At 36.6% G+C, this 19,580-nt stretch overlaps 1 protein-coding gene across 2 annotated transcripts in view; it reads left to right on the plus strand.

The window, feature by feature from the left end:
- The window catches only part of LOC150110363 (intraflagellar transport protein 54-like), a 236,646-nt gene that overhangs the window by 24,182 nt on the left and 192,884 nt on the right, over window positions 1-19,580 (plus strand). For both annotated transcript variants that reach the window (XM_090399066.1, XM_090399075.1), the window contains exon 2: window positions 9,943-10,011. In XM_090399066.1, coding sequence (XP_090255192.1) covers window positions 9,943-10,011 — 69 coding nt within the window. The remainder of the gene's footprint in view (window positions 1-9,942; window positions 10,012-19,580) is intronic.

The following is a 19,580-nucleotide window of genomic DNA, read 5'->3' on the forward strand; positions in this document are numbered from 1 at the left end:
TTAGGGGACACATCGCAAAAGTGGCAAAATCAGCTCATCAAATCACTTGGTTGCTGAAAAACACTTTGACGAGCAGACAAACAGGTTATTGTTCCTCTGTATCGAGCCTTGATAAGACCCCATCTAGACTACTGTGCCCAGATATGGGGGCCAGGGTTTCTTCTCGATGGGAAGGAGGTGGAGAGGATCCAGAGATGAGTGACCAAGATTATAGCAGGTCTGTGAATGAACCTTATGAGAACAGGTTGAAGATTTGTGGGTTGCAAAAATTGGTTGATATGCAGAAAACGGGTGATATGATTGAGACATTCAAATTACCAAAGGGTTTCTATAAGATTAATCCAGAAGATATTTTTGAGAATAGGACTGGTGGTGGGAGGACTTGGGGCCATACATGGAAGCTGGGCAAGAATGTGGTTAGCAGGGGTGTTAGAGCTAGGTTTTTTACTTGGAGAGTGGTGAATGAGTGGAATAAGCTGCCAGAGTCCGTTGTGGGTGCTACGACTGTGAACGAGTTAAAGCCGAGGTATGATAGATACTGTGTGAATGTTGAGTAGTTGTTCTTGCCATGATGTTAGGGCCTCCCTCGATGAGTCTGTAGACTCCTTGGAGTTGCCCAGATAGAAAACAATTTCTTGGAAAGAGTCTCTTCATATACATACTTAGGTCATCTCATTGATCTAAACTGTGGACTCCAAAAGGAAATAAATAGGAGAGTTCAACTTGCCTGGTGTGCATTTAGAAAATTGAAAAGTATTTTTCAAATCAGTGATATCCACTCTGTTTAAAAAAGGAAGACATTTAACCAGTATACTTCCAATCATCACATATGGTTGTGAAATTTGGTCGCTTACAGAAGTGCTGGCCAATAAACTACAACAACTCAAAGAAAAATGGAGAGGTTAATGCCAGGCATCACATTAAAAGATAAGAAGCAAAACACTTGGATAAGAAGCCAGACTAACATCATTCTTCACCCTGACTAAAATGGAAATGGGCCGGACATCTATCCAGAAGAGAAGATGAGCGATGGACCACCATACTAACGAACTAGATTCCAAAAGAAGGGAAACGAGGCAGATGACATCCTAAAAGAAGGTGGGTGATGAACTGTCAAATTTTGTTGGGAAAAATTGGTCAACTGTTGCCAAGAACAGAGAAAGGTGTAAAGAACTGGAGGAGGCCTTCGTCCAGCAGTGGACAGAAATTGCTGAAAAGAAGAAGGAAGATGCATTGCTGCTTGAAATTCCACTTCTGAAAACTAACAAGTCCTTATCCTTGCTGTGAAGGAGGAGTGAAATCAGCATTGATTTCACTGTTCATCACTGAGTGGCCACTTGATTAGGAACAAATTCCGGTTTACTAAATGTGTGTGTGTGTGTGTCAGCCCCCACACACACTGGAACTCACAAGACAGTGCCAATGTGGGCAAGTGGTTAGAAAGGGAAAAAAAAAGGAATTTGTTGATATGTTTCTTTGAAGACCCAGAGACCTGAAGATTGTGATTATTGAGGAAAATGCTATGGGAAGACTGCTCCAAAGAGCAGAGGCGTAGGGAATGGAGGAGGAGGAGGATGAGTTGATTCATTGAGTTTGGAGATGAATGGTATCTGCATATTGACTAGCAGCTGCTCATGTTAATAGATGATTAGAGGAAAGTGGAGGAATGGTAGTAGCCTGTTCAGTGGATCAGTGGACATGAAAATACATGTGGAAAAGACACAGCAACAGAGCATCTATGGGAATTTGACTGGAAGGATCATCACGTAAGCAAATTGCTCTCTTCTGAATGTAGTCTGCCTTATTTTTAGGAGATGTCTTAGATACACTACCTCACATATGGGAACAGTATTCTGAAGTTGTGAACTTTATAAAGTGTAAGGAGTTGAACAGGTAAGAAGCACTTTGAGTGAAAATGAATACCAAGCTTTTTTTTTTTTTTTTTTTTTTTTTTTTTTTGAGGCTGAAGAAGCTGTGAACCTGTTGTACATGTGCCAACATAGTCTAATTGTGAAAGTCAGCCCAAGAAGAGAAAACTGATCTTGGTTAGTGAACAGAATATTGTCAGAAATGAGAAAGAGTGAAGCATGTTCTTTCTTCCAGGAAATAAGAACAGATTGTGTTTGGCTTCTTTAAAACTCATGAGGTCATTGTTTAAGGCGTTGTTTAACCACGCTACCAGCCAAGACGTCTATAGATGTCGATGTTATCATGGATACAAAGTGCATATTAAAATTGTAATACCATTGATATTACATTGAAATATATGATGTATACGAGGTGTTTGAGGATGGGTATTTGATCCATAATGGCTGGTAAGGTGGTTAAAGAGGAGTTTGAAGAATAAATTACCTGAGTACAACAAGGTTTTGAAGGCGAAAGATTGGATGTCGGAGAGAGAGAGAGAGAGAGAGAGAGAAGATCATTGATGTATAGGAGGAAGAGCATAGGTAAAGGTCCAGTACTGGGGTACACCAGCATTAATTGAAAAATCTGATGAAAGGAAACCATCCACCATGACAAGCAATGAATTAGTGGAAAGGTGATCTATTCACTGAAGAAAGGAGGAATAATATGGTGGCTTAGTAGGAAAGCCACTATGCCAGACTCAATCATATGCCTTGGGAATATCAAGAACAACCACTTGAGTTTCTACAAACTTTTTGGCCTGTATCATGTTCCTACATGATTAGAGGAAAGTGGAGGAATGGTAGTGTCCAGTTTGGCAGATCAGCACCAATCAAACAGAGCACTTATGAAAACGTGATTAATGAGTGTTGGGGGGGGGGTCATCTGTTACTTAGTATCCTCTTCTGTCTATAATTAAGCATTCTTAGTGAGATTTTGGGTGTACCACCCAAATGTGAGAACAATGTGCTAAAGTCATTTGTGTTTGGAATTCATAAAATGTTAGGACTTGATTATGAGGGAGGTGTTGTTTTGAATGAAAAATAATAGTTTTTTTTTTTTTTTTATGTCTATGTTTTTTGATGTGATATATTTCTGTAGTAGGAGGCGATCTGCTGTGGAATAGGAATTGCAGAATCCATATTGGTGAGTTTCTAAGTAGCAAAACAGTTGGCCATTATTTTTGAGAATACCGAAGTGAGAGCCATAGGATAAAAGTTGATGGTTGAATTTTATCACCATTGTTTGGGAACAGGTTGAATAAAACTTTGCTTCCAAGCTGTTGTATAGTAGATATGATGTGGCAAATGAAATATAATAGATGTGGCAAATGAAAGCAACAAAGTGAGGTATGGAAATCTTGAGCCAAAGAAGATCATAAAGGGTATCCTAGGTATGATAATCTTTGGCATGGGAATCAGACCTTGCAAATGCATGAGTCTGTCCTTCATACAGAAGGCATTATGAAAGATGTAACGAGGGAAGTTGAGTTAAAATATTGTTGCAGAGGATGCCATTTGTGGTTCATTGATGAATAACCTGTCAAGTTTGGATGCCTGTTGTTGGTGGTGATGTAGTACTTTATTGTTATTAGAATTGAGATCGGAATGTTGGTTAAGTCAACCTGGGAGTTTATTACATGGATTTTTATTAGTATATTTTTGTATTTTTTAGTTTTTTTTTTGTGCTTTTTTAATATTCAATGATGTTTTTGATTGTTTTTGTGGGATTTTTTTTTTTTTAATCTCAGTGGCATGCGAATTTTTTGTGCTATCTATCATGGTAATGGTAGAGAGCATAAAACTTATTTGGGAAGCCTCACAAAGTGTGGCTTCTCAAATAGGTTCAATCCCATGTCCTACCTAGTAGTTAGCCTGCAGAACCACTTTACCTCTGTACTTTCAATTGGAAGAATAACTGGCACCCAGGTTAAATAATTATGGTGTGGAGAGTGTGTGAGCATATTGCTCTCCACCCATGCTGCATATAAGAAGAAAGGAATGATAAACAGGGAATGTGAGACCCTACACTGTAGATGAAAAATGGCAATAGCTATTATGTTTCACTGGGCAGAGAAAGACATCTGATCCTTAGGGTCTAGTTAATACATGCTAGGACTTGTTAGTATTAAGACTACTAAGGGTTTATCCAATATCATTCCGATGAAAAATCAGAGAATGCATGCTGTGAGAAGTTCAGATGCTGGAGGATATATCTTATCTTTAGTATCATTAGAATACTAAAGCAGGTGACAAAATTAGAATAGCAAGGAGACAAAAGACTCAACTGCCAATTTGAGCAGGAGTCAAATTTTGACTCCTGCTCAAAATTGGCAGTTGGATTTTTTGATGCTTTAGGTATATTATTATTATTATTATTACGGGCAGCTCCAAGGAGTCATTAGACTCATCGAAAGAGGCCCAACATTATGTCAAGAACAACTATTCAACATTCACACAGTATCTATCATACTTCTCATTGAACTCATTTACAGTCATCGCACCCACAACAAACTCTGGCAGCTTATTCCACTCATTTACCACTCTCCAAGTAAAAAACCTAGCTCTAACACCCTTGCTAACCACACTCTTACCAAGTTTCCATGGATGGCCCCTAGTCCTCCCACTACCAATCCTATTCTCAAAAATATCTTCTGAATTAATCTTTTAGAAACCTTTCAGTAATTTGAATGTCTCAATCATATCACCTCCTTTTCTGCCTATCAACCAATTTCTGCAGCCCACAAATCTTCAACCTGTTCTCATAAGGTTCATTCCATAGTCCTGCTATTATCTTGGTCACTCGTCTCTGGGTCCTCTCCACCTCCTCCCCATCGAGCAGAAACCCTGGAGCCCATATCTGGGCACAGTAGTGGGGTCTTATCAAGGCTCGATACAGAGGAACAATAACCTGTTTGTCTCTGCTTGTTAAAGTGTTTTTCAGCAACAAAGTGATTTGATGAGCTGATTTTGCCACTTTTGCGATGTGTCCCTTAAACTTCAACTCCCTATCCACCAACACTCCCAAATCCCTGGCCTCATCAATTTCCTGGAGTACAGTTCCACCAATGTGATATACTGTGGCTAATCTTTTCACCTCAAAATGCAAAACTTTACATTTTTCCACATTAAATTGACATCCATTCTCCTTAGCCCAGTCCTCCAAACTATCCAAATCATCCTGTAAATTTTGACATCCTGCACTCACAATTACTCTACCCAACTTTGCATCATCAGCAAACAAGTGAACACTTCCTCTCAGATCCTTTCCTATAGCATTGATGAACAAATTGAAAAGTAGTGGTCCAAGAACAGAGCCCTGCGGCACACCACTAGTCACAAGCTGTCTTTTGGACTCAACTCCTGAATAAACCACTCTCTGGTATCTCTTCTTCAACCACCCTTCTATCCATCTCCATCTGCTCCAGTTTGCTGATTAGAGTTCCATGTGGTATCCTGTCAAAGGCGTTTGCAAGGTCCATTAGAATCACTGTAAACCCATTACCCTTATCCAGTTCAGCCGTCACTGTGTTATAAAACATGAGCAAGTTACTGAGGCATGATCTACCCTTCACAAAACCATGCTGTCCCCCATACAATATCCCATTTTCATCTATCCAATCCTGTATTCTTTTCTTGACTAATTTCTCCAAGACCTTGACAACGATTCCTGATATGCTAATCGGTTGGTAATTTACAACAGCAGTCTTGGAACCTCCTTTATGCAGTGGAACTATTTTCCCCTCTTTCCACCCTCCTCGGGACTAACCAAGACCCGAGACTCAAATTAAACAAAATGGTCAAGGGTACTGACAATTCTTTAGCTGCTTCACATACAATGAGCTGGTATACTATCCAATCCCACGGATGTGTTGACATTGAGGTTTTGCAATAGACTACTCACCTCCACTTCATTCACCACAATTCCCGTATAATCTACTGGTTTATTCGTTTCTGCAATGTCACCACCTGGATGATATATACTTGCAAAGTGCTCACTCAGTAACTCAACTATATCAGCTGATTCAGTTACCTCCCTACCATCGGCATTCTTTAAAATCATTCTGCCATGTACATTTTTCCTTTTACTTGCTACATATCTAAAAAACTGTTTAGGATTCTCTTTAGCCTGCATGGCCAATGTTCTTTCGTAATCCTTTTTTGCTTTTCTTACCACACTTGTTACCCTTCTGGCCCTGCGCTTTATACCGTTCTTGTGCCTGCCGGTCACCTTTCTCCTTAAATTCCCTCCATAGTTGTTTCTTTTTTTGCAGCTCAAGCTTAATGGTGTTATTCATCCATTTAACCCCTACTTGATTTATTATTCGGACTCTAGGTATACAGTCAGCCATTGCCTCCTGCAAAAACTTCTTAACCACCTCCCATGCACTGTCAACATCCAGCCTTTGCAGTTTTACATGCCATGGCACTGAACCAATCAAACTCCTAAGCTTGTCATACTTACCTGCCCGATAATTCCACATGTAGGTCAGTGGATGTGGCGTTTGCACAACACAGTGCTTGACCGCACGAAGGAAGAATTTGTTTTGAATCTAGTCAACAACTAGAGCAAGTTTTGGCCAGTCTGGCTGGCCGAGTGGTTAGCGTATCTGCTCTCCAGCCAAAAGGCTGCGGGTTCAAGTCCCGCTGTGGGCATGGATGTTTGTTTGTCTGTGGAAATACTAGTGAATACACTGAGATTATAGTTGATAGGAAACACCGTTAATATTCTATTCCAGATGTTATTAATTTAAGGATAAAAGAGGATGAATAATGCAGTGGGTTTGAAGATAGAATGTGAGTTTGATGGTATTAGATATTTGCAAATGTGAGCTATCTACATCAGCAACAGTTTGCTATTGGTGTAGATAGCTGACATAAATTAATATCTATAGCTGATAGAAACGACATAGATCAGAGAACACACACCTCAGATACTTATTCTCTGATCTGTTTTCTGTGGAGGGAACTGAATGGATCATTAGGAATTAATTCATCTGATTGACTGTTCAAAAAGATGATCTCTCTATCTATCTATCTATTCCACTTTTATGATCTTATACAGTATCATGTTAGAATAACTCTTAATGGCTTTAATCTAAAAATAAAATTAAAATTAAAAAAAAAAAATTTAATTTTCTTTTAAAATGACTTCGATGTAACATACCTCAACAGGAATATGAGCATGTAACCTCTCTGCCTGACTACAGAGAACCAAAAACCGGTTAATCCTGTGTATAAGATTATGTTCACAATAAAAAAAAAAAAATCTCTCTCTCTCTCTCTCTCTCTATATATATATATATATATATATATGTATGTATGTATGATGTAAAGTTGGGGAGGGTTATGAGAAGTAGAGTAGATGTAGCTTTGCAAGAGGACCTAAATAATCTGTCTAAATGGGGGGGGGGAGTCAGTTTCATGTTACAAAGTGTAAGGTTTTAACATTTGGGAAGCAAAGATAGGATGCACAGTATAGGATTGGTGGGGATATTTTGGTGGAGGTGGAGGAGATGAAGGATTTGGGGATTGGGGTGGAGAGACTTGGGATTTTGTAGGCATTTTGCTAAAATTGTGAGGATGACGACAGAGCAGATTATGAGAATGATGCGGAGAACAGTGACATAGAAGTAAGAATATTTTGATTCCATTGTACAAGATTTTGATAAGTCTGTTATGGATTACTGTGCAGAGGTTTGGTTGCCAGGCTTTCAAAAGGATGATGAGATATTAAAGAGAGTCCACAGATGATTGACTAAGTTGGTTTTTGGTCTGTGGAATATGATTGAGAGAATACAAATTACAGAGCCTAGAGGATAGCAGGAATAGGTGAGACATTATCAAGACGTATAAGTTGGTAAGGGATAATTACCAGATTAATGTGAATGAGATTTTTCATAAAATATCTGGAGATGGGGAGAATGAGAAGCCATCCCTGGAAGCTGTATAAGGTGTGTGTGGGCAAGGGGGTGAGGAGTAGATTTTTTGCATGGAGAGAGTAGTGGGTGATTGGAATGCATTGCCTGAGAGTGTGATGACTGGAAACCAGGAACAGCGAATACATTTAAATTGAGGTACGATGAGCTGCACATGTGAGAGTGGGAACTCCCATGATGAGTCTCTTGGCTCCATGGAGGTCTGTTGATGATAATAATAAACGTAAAGTAATTATTATTTTTACAGCTATTTTGCCTGCTTTTGTTTAGGAGTGCCCCCTTTTTTTATTGTCATTGGCTTTTTACTCAAGAATTTTTAGGGCATTACAGATGTATCTTAGAGACAAATATATGTAGCATAATAGAAGAAAATTTTCACATACCTTATCTTGGATGTTGTTGCCTATCTTCTTTCTGCGGTGTGCATACTTCTGCAGTTATGGTGTTAAAAGGGGAGTGGGAGGGGGGGCTTATGCAATGTGGGAGAATTCATTTGAAAAATCCCTTGATTTTTAATATAATATATACATATTATTTTTGATGGTGGGCAGAGCGCTTTTTTTGTAGGGGTGGGGAAAAAATGATAAAGGGGGCTGAAAATAGAACCTGTTTTTTTAGAGGAAGGGTTTATGGGAAAAGGGGGCCGGGGAGAGGGTTGACAGGGTGCGAGCCATTTCGACTGTGTGGGTTGTCGTCTGAACTCATGGAGGAAGTGGATGCTATGTCGTGTCGGCTTGGTGTTTCTGCCTTTGAAGTGTTTGTGTTATCTCCTATTGATCGGAGTTAATTTTGACCTAATTTTTATGTTGTGGAGCTTCCAGCACTCGGAGATTATGTAGGTTCGGTGGACGTTGATTGAGTTCACGTCACATTTTATGACTATTGTTTTCGATATTCTAAGCATTGTTTTGTTGTCTTGTCTGTCTATTATGATGATGACTTTGTTGATTTGTGGGATATGTTTCTGTTCAAGGGCGTGAACTGCTATTTTTGTTTTCCCTGTATTTCGTATTCTATTTTTCTTTTTCATGTTGTATTTTTTAGTGTTTAAATGTTCTGGAATAGGGATGTTACAGTCACAGAAGTGTTCTTGTGGTTTTGCCCATAAAGACCTGATAGTAGAGACATCCCTATTCCAGAACATTTAAACACTAAAAAACACAACATCAAAAATAAAAATAGAATACAAAGTACAGGGAAAACAGAAATAGCAGTTCACGCCCTTGAACAGAAACATACCCATCAAATCGACAAGGCCATTGACCCTACATAATCTCTGAATGTTGGAAGCTCCACAACATAAAAATTAGGTCACAACTCCGACCAGTAGGTGATAACACAAACACTTCAAAGGCAAAAACACCAAGCCGACATGATATAGCATCCACCTTCTCCATGAGTTCAGACAATGACCCACATGATCAAAATGGCTCGCACCCTGTCAATCCTCTCCCCAGCTCCCTTTTCCTATAAACTCTTCCCCTTCTAAAAAAAAAGGTTCTATTTTCAGCTCCCTTTTTCATTTTTTTCCCACCCTACAAAAACCGCCCCGCCCACCTTTAAAAATAATATATGTATATGTTATATTAAAAATCCAGGGTTTTTCAAATTAATTCCCCCATATTGCCTAAGCCCCCTCCCCCACTCCCCTTTTAACACCATACCAGCAGAAGTATGCACATTGCAGAAAGAAGACAGGCAACAACATCCAAGAAAAGGTGAATTTTCTTCTATTATGCTACATATATTTGTCTCTAAAATACATCTGCATTGCCCTAAAAATTCTTGAGTAAAAATCCAATGACATTAAAAAAAAAAAAAAGGGCACTCCTAAACAAAAGCAGGCAAAATAGCCATAAAAATAATACTTTTTAAGAGGAGTAACATGGGAGTTTTCCCAGAAATAATACGTAACAAAGTAATCCCTTAATCTATCCACAATACTGATATACTATATGTTTGCAACCTGTTGATGGAGGTGACATGCTTAATCCTAAGCCTTTCGACATGATTACAATAGGATATTTGTTACCTGAAAACATTTTCAGAAATTTTCATATTAAAAATTTGTTTTTAAAATATATTTTTTTATATAGGTGATCAAAACAACTGGCTTTTTAGATGGCTTGTATACACCAGAAGAGTTAGTTTCTGAAAATGTTAAGGTATGTATTGCATGTAGTTTTACAGATATATTAGCAGTGACTAATCCCCTCTCCCCAGTGTCCCTATTGGCTCTGACTGGAAATTAGGCAACCTTTTGTTATCATTACATTCATGCTAGCTGAAAGGTAGTGTTCTTAATCCTGACCAGTATTTATTTATTTATAGGTACTCACAGGTGTTCTGTTCACTTTTGCTGAGTTGTGAGTGGAAAAACCTGACGTTTTTAACCTTTTCTCTGTGTACAAATATTTTAACGTTAACCATGTACAGGGGTGTAATTACACCCCCATGCATTTTCAGTGCAAAATATAAAGAAAAAACTTTGACATAAAACTTCCAGCATATATTAGAATGCCAATCATAGTGTAGATTTCATCAGCATCATACCAAATACAAGGTTGTTTTTATTGTTGTGGATTTCTGAATGCATCGTAATGATCTCTGGCTTTTCTATTTAGTTTCACACACACAATCGCATTTATAGTTGTTTCAGGAATTATTTGTTTGAAACAGTCCATTGTGGAGCAAAGATTTTGAGTTATTATTGCCCCGGCAATTCCTTCTCTTTCTCGAAATACCTGAAAGTCAGGAACTTTATGTACATCAGGAGGAACATTGGTCTATCTTCTGTTCATTTTTGAGTTTCTATTCAGATACACAACAACATTTTCTGGGATATTCTCAGCAGAAGAACCAGCAGCTGAAGCATCCACAGTAGCTATAGATTCCGCATTTGCTTCTTCTTCTCTTAGTTCTTCATCTAATTGTGGTATATATTCTTCAGCAACATTGTCAAAAGCTGAGAAATCGCCATCAAAAATATTGTTTTCTTCCACATCTGAATCATCATCATCGCTTGGTATATGTGATGAAGTAACTGACACCACTTCCTCTAAAAGAATCTCAACTCGGAACTGGTATGATGTCTTTTTCTTCCTGGCATAATTATCTAAAATGTCCCCAAAAAAATATTCTATAAAAACTACAAAAAAATAAACATATCGCAAAACAAACTTACAAACTTAGTAGCAATACATAGTAGCAAAATAAGCAGTAATGAAGAAAAACAGCAATAAACACAGTAGATAATAGTTCGTAATTTGCAAGACAATATCAAATATGAAAATCATAAACACTTTCCACTAATTCAATAAAAAACATATCTTACTTCTTTGAAAAGCAAGCAAAGACTGAACTGAAATTGCATCAAATCGTTTTAGAGATAATGAAATTACACTACAGTGTACACCAGTAATCTGAACAAAAAATGGCTACAAACGAAGAAAAATATACATGCTCATACAAGAATCATACATAGTTCCAAAGCGAATATGGTAGCAAAGCAAAAATATATATATATTTCAGGCAACAGGAATGTAAATACAAAACAAACTATGGAAAAATACTAACACATCTGCTTACAAAAACCAGTTTTTGTATGGAGATTATCGGGGTGCATATGCACCCCTATACATGGAAAGGCTTCCAAGGCACCCTGTACTCGGGTGCCTTTGAAGCCTTTCTACTACATTCAAATTCACCGATTTCAATGAAATTTTTTTCCAAGTTGTGTGTGAAACATACAGATAGCATTCCTAAGAAAACTTTGGAAATTTTCCAGTCGACAACTTTTTATTTACCTTTTTATTAGCCTGGGGTGTGTTTGCATCCCTATACACAGAGAGATGGTTAAAGAAATATCATTTAGATGAATTACAAAAGCCTAATATTGGGATATGCACTCAAATGAAAATATCTAATAGCATTTTTCAAGGTAAAACATTAGAAACCAGGTTAAAATAAATTCTGACAAGTCTACAGAGACCAGTTATGTTTTAAAAATACAACAATCCAGAGGTAAGTTGTCATGTGAGTGTATAACCTTTCTAGACTCATAATTATGGGATTGGGGGTGTTATCTTCAACATGTGGCACCAACTGATGACTGGTCCATTTCATGGTATCTTGTGACGACATGAGCAGTATTCTTGATTTATCCTTGCATTTTTTTTTTTTTAATGGTAATCCCAGCCACGTCTACCATAGGTTGTTCACTCTATGGTAGGTTAGTACTATGGATGGACGCAAAGTTTGTGAGAAAGAAAAAACGTGTTTCTTCTTTCTCACTAACTTTAATCTTAATATATGAGTGGAGTGACTCTTTCAAAAGATGGCTGTAAAAGGAATGAATGAAAAGGAGAAGTTGACTTAGAGGTGTTGGATAACTGCTGCATTGGTTTTAACATATTTAGAAGAGAGAAGAATTATTGATGCCATTTCTGATGAACAGCAATCACAGAAATATTTGTAAGAAATGCAAGCAGCAAACTATGAATGTCTTCATGAAAGGAGTGAATTGAAGAGAGAGAGAGAGATGGATCATTAATCAACCTAATTACTATCTTCTTAGAGACGCCAAAAAATATGGTGGTGTCTCTAAGAGGTTGATTGGATTATTTCTATAAGTTAATAGCTGTTCAGAGGTAAAGTAACACATTGTACAAAAGAGAAAATGCATTTTTTTATTTTTATTTTTATTTATTTTTGATTCTGAGGAGGCATATCGGAGGGTCGAGTAATCCCAAGAGAAATTTGTACATGCTAAAGGTGGAAGAGTGAAAGAGATTCAAAAGATAAAAATTGAACATAATGTCTTATCAAGATGCAAAGAAGAAGCTAGCCACCACAATACCTGTCCTGAAACTCTTAATCTGAGAAGATGGCAGTTAAGAGAATGTGAAAAGTGACAAAAACCTATGTCTATTCCACCATCCGATAATTTCAGCATACCTGAACTTTATTATAGTGAGTTCTCCTTGGAGTGCATTAATTGTCTGACCTGTTACAGTCTCACTCCTTAAATATCTTCTAAAATGATCCCACTGAGTAAAAACTCACTTGTCAAGAAAAGCATGGCAAGAACATCACTAAAAAAAAAGCCACCCAACACCACCACATAAACAATTGATGCTTATATATATATCCACTGAATGTAAATTAAACATTTAAACAAGAACTAACTAAGACATATCAGATGATGTATTAAACATTTTTCCAGAGGAAGAGATGGACATTAGCTGTTCATATTTCTTAAAATAAATTGACAAGCTAGACAAATGTAAGTCCTCAACTTCTTGGAAATCAGATAAGTTCTACAAAGCATAAAGAATAGGAAAATTCTTAATGTGAAATGGTTGTGAATTACACCAAAATATTAATAATAATCACAAGATGCTTCTGCAGAAACATACACTTCTGTTTCTGTCTACAGGTGACATTTAAACCCATCTACCTTGGTCCATACTTCTTATGGTTGACTAATGAACACATAAGACGTCTTTGCTCTGTGGGATAGTGTCAACAAGAGTTGCTGTGGCTGGATTGTTGAGCATATGTTTAACAATAATGCCTCCTTCCCCCTCTCTCTCCATTTCTTTTTAATAATTGATGCAATATGTTCTTTCATTCGTATGCTACAAAAGATCTTACACTGCTCCCCTGCCATTCATCCATTGTCCATATGGAATGTTGAAGATATTACATTAGACATCCGAGTCAGAAATAATCTTGAATCCAGTTTATGTTATATCGTGCATTATGTCAATCATGCATATGTAGTTGGGATAAAATCTTAAAATGGAAGGGTAGATATCTTTGCTGTCAAAATAAACTCATCACTCGCTGAAAAACTACTTCCCACAGTAGGCAATATTTTATATGTTGGTGTCTTCACAGTTGTCTATGTCATTCTTAAGGATGGAACAAATTGTTATTCCATTTGCAACAGAAGCCAAATTCTTAGGACTCATTTTTGACAGAAAGCTTGCATTCCTTGTAAATATTTATCAACCACAAATGTGCTTTCTTGGACTTTTTCAAATTTCTTCTGCAGAATGGGGTGGTGATCAGTGTTCCTCCCTTTGTCTATCTCAAAGCTTGACTGTAGGTTCCATGTCTACCCTTTTAAAGGAAGAGTGCTCAGAGATGGTTGGATCCTATCCATCATCAAGACATATAAATAACTACTGATGCATTTTGCAAACATCACTGATTCAAAGTCTATCAAAACAAATCTGCTCTCGTTTTGACAAAAACATCACTTAACTATGTTCTAAAAATAGTTCTTGCCTAAGCATTCCAAGTGAACTAGTACTTTTTGCTACATTGGAAAGTTCAGTATTACATACATTGGGCTGCCATTTTCTTATTTGGTATACATGTGAAAGAGATCGTGGTAGTAGTTGGAATGAATGAATGTTGACTACGTTACTTGCTCTGAACATTACATAACAACATTTCTTCATGGCAGGTTTGCACTCCATGTAACCTCTCAGTGTCCAGTCTTAGGAAGTCATGTATGCTATCAATAATCGAACTGCAGCTATTTAATGCACTTAGAGCAGAGCACTCTGATTTCTTACACATCTGCCAATGGTTTGAGATATGAGAACTCTGTCGGTTGTGCTGCTATTTTTCCTCATCACCTTGTCTCCATTCATATGCCACTTAAATTCAGTATCTGTACTGCTCAGCTGCATTCCATCCAACTTGTACGAAAAAAGAAAAAAAAAAACTCATAAAGCACATCCAGTGCTTTATGATGTTCTACAATTATTATTATATTCAAATAAGAATCCTTATATGATAAGGTGGGCTAAGATTAATTGTTGTCCAGTTCAGTTATTTGAAAATAGCAAATTTCTTTCATTATTATTACGTTACACCTCCAGGGAGTCCAAGGGACTCATCGAAGGAGGGCACCTACTCTACAACTCCGTCTCCACCACCCAGTCCACCAACTACTACAAACTGCAACTATCATCATCATCCATCTACGCCCACCCCCCCACCACTTTTATTTTCACACACAATCACAAACATCCATACCCACGGCGGGATTCGAACCATAGCCTTTTAGCTGGAGAGCGGATATGCTAACCACTTGGCCAACCAGGCTTTATAGGTATGAAGAAATACACATGGGAAGCAAAAGGCCCTAAATCTGTAATTGATTACGTATTATAGTAGGAAATATAAAAAATAACATCTAATATAACAGATGTCAGAGTTTACAGAAGCTTAAATTTAGATACAGATCATTAATGCAGTTATTAGAAACTTGTCAATGCTTCGAAAAATGATGAAGATAAAAACAAAATAAAAAACGAATAGGAAGTATATTTAAAATCAGATTCTTGCAGAAAGAAAATAGTATAAAACTATACCAAAGAGAATTAGAAGATAATTTAATAGAGATAGAGTTAAATAAAAATATTGAAAAACAATAGTAGACTATATGTTGAATGTTTTTTTTCACTTGATTGTAAATTAAATTGAATCCAATAACAGCCTATGAAAAGAAGAAAAAATTACCAAAGAAATGGGCATCAGAAACCGGAACTCAATGGTGAAATTCATAATGATGGCCACTTATTACTTGGTGAGCCTCTAAGTAGTGGAGGAGTTGGTTACTGATGACTTTCTCAGTTATTATTGAGAGGACAGAGGTGATCAGCTGGTCAGTACTTAGATGGTAGACCGACTTCTATCACACTTTTTTTTTTTTTTTTGGATTAGGATGGATATGAGATTGCTTCCATGCATTGGGATAAGTACCAGATATGTATAATAAATTATAGAGATGATGCAGGATTGGTGTTAACTCTGGAATAGAGTACCATGTTTGAGAACAATTGGGGAGATGACATCAGGACCAGAAGACTTTAATATCAAAGTTATTTATAAGGTTTTTGATGTCTTTTTGTTTTAAAAAACTATAGGAGGCATACGCTGCTTGGATTCCAGTATGATAGGAGGTGATTTCCCTTGTCATCTCTCGCTGTATGCAGGAGTTCAAGGAAAAGATTGATGCTGGTTTCCATTGTGATTCTGATATATTGGAGGGAGTGCAGAGGAGAATGTTAAAATGATATCAGGATTGTGGAATACTGATTATGAAGGCAGATTGAGAATTTGTAGGCTGTAGACACTAGCAAACAGGAGAAAGAGGGGGTGATATGATTGTGACTTACAAACTTTTGAAAGGATCATACAGGATTTCAATTGATCGAATTGTTCAATTTATGGAGAATGGGGAAAGGACAAGAGGGCATCCCTGGAAACTAAGAATGAATGCCACTAAGAAGGGGGACGAGGGCTGATTTTTCTCTCATAGGGTGGTGTGTGATTGGAATGGATTGTTATTGGATGTTGTGAGTGCAAGCAGTGTGAATGAATGAATTCAAGAATAAGTATGATAACTGGTATGTGTATAGTATGTGGCCTCCCTTAGTGAGTCTCTGACTCCCTGGATGTCTCTCTTAATAATAATAATAATATAATGTATCCAAAAGAAAGGCTGAGGGTGTGTGGATGAGAAAGGATGTCCTCTAAATGTTTCAAATATAAGTTGGTGAGAGTGGACTCTTCATGACAGTTCCTTCAACTTGTCTGTAGATTCTTGTTGGGAGTTTTTTCCACTTGGTTATAACCAAGTGGAAAATATATATGGATAAAGGATTAAACCATGAATTATATTCTTGGTTTAATCCTTTATCTATGTGTAAGCAAACAAAGTTTGCACCTGAACTATTTTCAGTACTGGGCAACTCGTATAAAGAAGCTAATGACTTCACATCACTTGCATTTAGCATCCCATAATGCAAAGCACATATCCTTACGGACATGTATAATTCAATGCATTATGAGAAGGGCCACTAACCCAAACTGGTTTTGACCTTTATTGAGGTCTCATCAGTGGGAGCCAGATTCAGAGATGATACTAAGGTTGTAGTAATGCAGAAGTCATATTTCCATATAAAAGTAGCCAAAAGGTGTCACTTTTTCCACTTGGTTATACTATAAATAGTAAGGTGTGACACTTTTTGGCTACTCGTATATGGAAATATGACTTCTGCATTACTTCAACCTTAGTATCACCTCTGGGTCTGGCTCCCACTGACCTCAATAAAGGTCGAAACCAGTCTTGGACAAGTGAAGTCATTAGCTTCTTTATACGAGTTGCTCAGTCCTGAAAATAGTTCAGGTGCAAACTTTGTTTGCTTACACTTGGATAAAGGATTAAACCAAGAATTTAATTTCTTGGCATCTTTAATTTATAATGTCTGTAGATTCTATTTTGACAAAAAATAAATAAAATAAATAACTAGAGTGAATAACAATGTAGAATAATGGTCAGTTATGATATTGAATCCTTTTTTCAGTAATAAGATATGCTTTGTCTGTTTTTATAAGCTTTTCCTTTGGATAAAGTGAAATTATTCAACTTTGTCATTTGTCCTGGTTATTTTCTTTGTCAAAACAGAATCTACAGACAAGTCAAAGGAAATGCCACGGGGAGTCTACTCTCTCCTCCTGCACACCTCTGTTTTAGAACATTTAGAAGTCATCCTTTTTTTATCCATTCATTCTCAGCCTTCATTTTGGGTGCTTTATATGGATGTTATTTTTGCGATCTCATCGTATAATGATATATTACCTGCCCTTCTAGCAAACATAAACAATCAACATCTGCAAATTAATTTCGCTATGGAAATAGAAAAGGAAAGCAGATAAACCTTCCTAGACATCCTGCTCTACTGTTCATCATCAAGTGAATTAATTACTTCTGTTCATTGAAAACCTACCTTTACTGGATGCTATATTCAACAGTAATCATCAAATTATATTGAAACACCTTTTTGTAAAGAAACTTAGGAACTTTGATACAATTGAAGGTCAGTCAGTAAGAGAAGATCATCTATGTATAGAAAGGATAGTGTGAATGAAAGTATGATGCCCTGCGTGCTTCAGCATTGGTGAAGAAATTTGAAGACAGGAAGCCAGCCATCATGACATGGTGGACAGAGAAGAAATTGACTATTAAGCTGAAAAGAGTAGAAGGCAGACCATAAGATGGTAGTTATGTTAAGTAGGTTTCCTGGAAATGTCTAGAGCAATGTTTCCCAAAGTGTGGTATGCATACCCTAGGTGTGCAAAAGGGGTCATTAGATGGTACAATGCACTCTTTTTTTTATATAATTTTGATTATTTTTATTTTTATATGTTTGTTGCTGTATTGTCTTAGGTAGTGTGGGTCTATTCTATAATTAATTTTTTAATAGCTAAAAAATCTAAAGGAATTTTTAAAAAATGTCTGTTGGCATATATCGCAGTACTCCATTAGTGCCATGTCTGATCGATGGCAGGATTGCGTCTACTTGCATTATTGAACTATTTGCATTCAATTCAGTTAGTTCGAACCACATTGTCAGAACTCTCTGCCAAACTTTGAATCATTTCTTTCTTCCTTAGCATTTGTTTCACTACTGGTGCATGCATCTGCTGGGTATAATGCACACATGGAACTAAAAAAAAATTGTCTTCTTGATGTGAAGGCTAAAAAATAAATTATATATATATATATTACCAACCTGCTTCCTCTTTCCCCCCCCCCAAAAAAAAAAAACAGTTTCTCATTAAACTTTTTTTTATTATTGAAAATTTAAACTGTATATTTTTTTTTTTGTGCTATATGTATATTGCATTCATACTAAACATGTATTTAATTTTAATAAAATGTTTCCAATGTTTATTAATTTATCATTTATCATAAAATCATAAAATCAGACAAAAAATAAATGTTTTTGTAATTATTTATGTTTGAATGAAATATTATTAGAGCTCCCAAATTACCTTTTCCTTTGAGGGGATGTGCCATTGATATTAAAACTTTAAAAGGGGTATGCGGGTACTGGTCTAAAGTGACCACCATTTCTCCAAAGCACTCCATTGCTTGTGTTCTTAAGATGGGTAATGCTGGTTAAGTGATTCATTATGGATAGTGAGTAGCTGAATTGGTATTTGTTGCCACTAGAGTAGTGAGCTTTCAGATGCTGACAACATTGAATTATTAATGACATTCTCATCTTTTTTAGCAAACTGAGTTGAAAGTGATGGCAGTATAGTCTGATGACTAACTAACTTAACTTTCTCTTTTTAAAATGAAGATAGATGATGTTCATTACCTCGTTGAGACCACTTTCTGTTAATTTGAAAACCTGGAAGTGGCTCACAAAACATTCAACTTCAGAAAGTAGCAATAGTATGTAGAGACAAATCTCTGAAGTTGATTTGTCTTCTAAGTCTTAACCCACTCTCACTCAAGTCCTAACACTTTTTGTCACTTTTTTATTATATTACATAAAAATGATAGAACATGTCATAAACAGACAGCTAGTGTGAGCAGCTTACCCAAAGTGCACAAGTGTAGTAATGCTTTATCAAAAAACGGTTCTTTGCTAAGTCAGGAAAGTTATACTCTTCCAGCTATGCAAATTATTGATTAGTTATGTTTTGAGTACTAAATTTGTATGGGTATTTATTTTGTGTAATCTATATGATTTGTATAATCCATTTATAAAAAGTGTTTTAATCATTTCTTTTGACAAATCTTTTATTTCATTTTTTTTTTATTTTCTGCTTTCAACAAAAGAGAGATTATGTTATCATTTTTAATTCTTAATTTAGCCAACAATTATATACAAATTTCCCTTGACTTAAACAAAAA

This window comes from Typopeltis vanoorti, chromosome 1, assembly GCF_054136105.1.
Source record: "Typopeltis vanoorti isolate ZY-2024b chromosome 1, IOZ_Tvanoo_1.0, whole genome shotgun sequence".
NCBI classification, from domain to species: domain Eukaryota; kingdom Metazoa; phylum Arthropoda; class Arachnida; order Uropygi; family Thelyphonidae; genus Typopeltis; species Typopeltis vanoorti.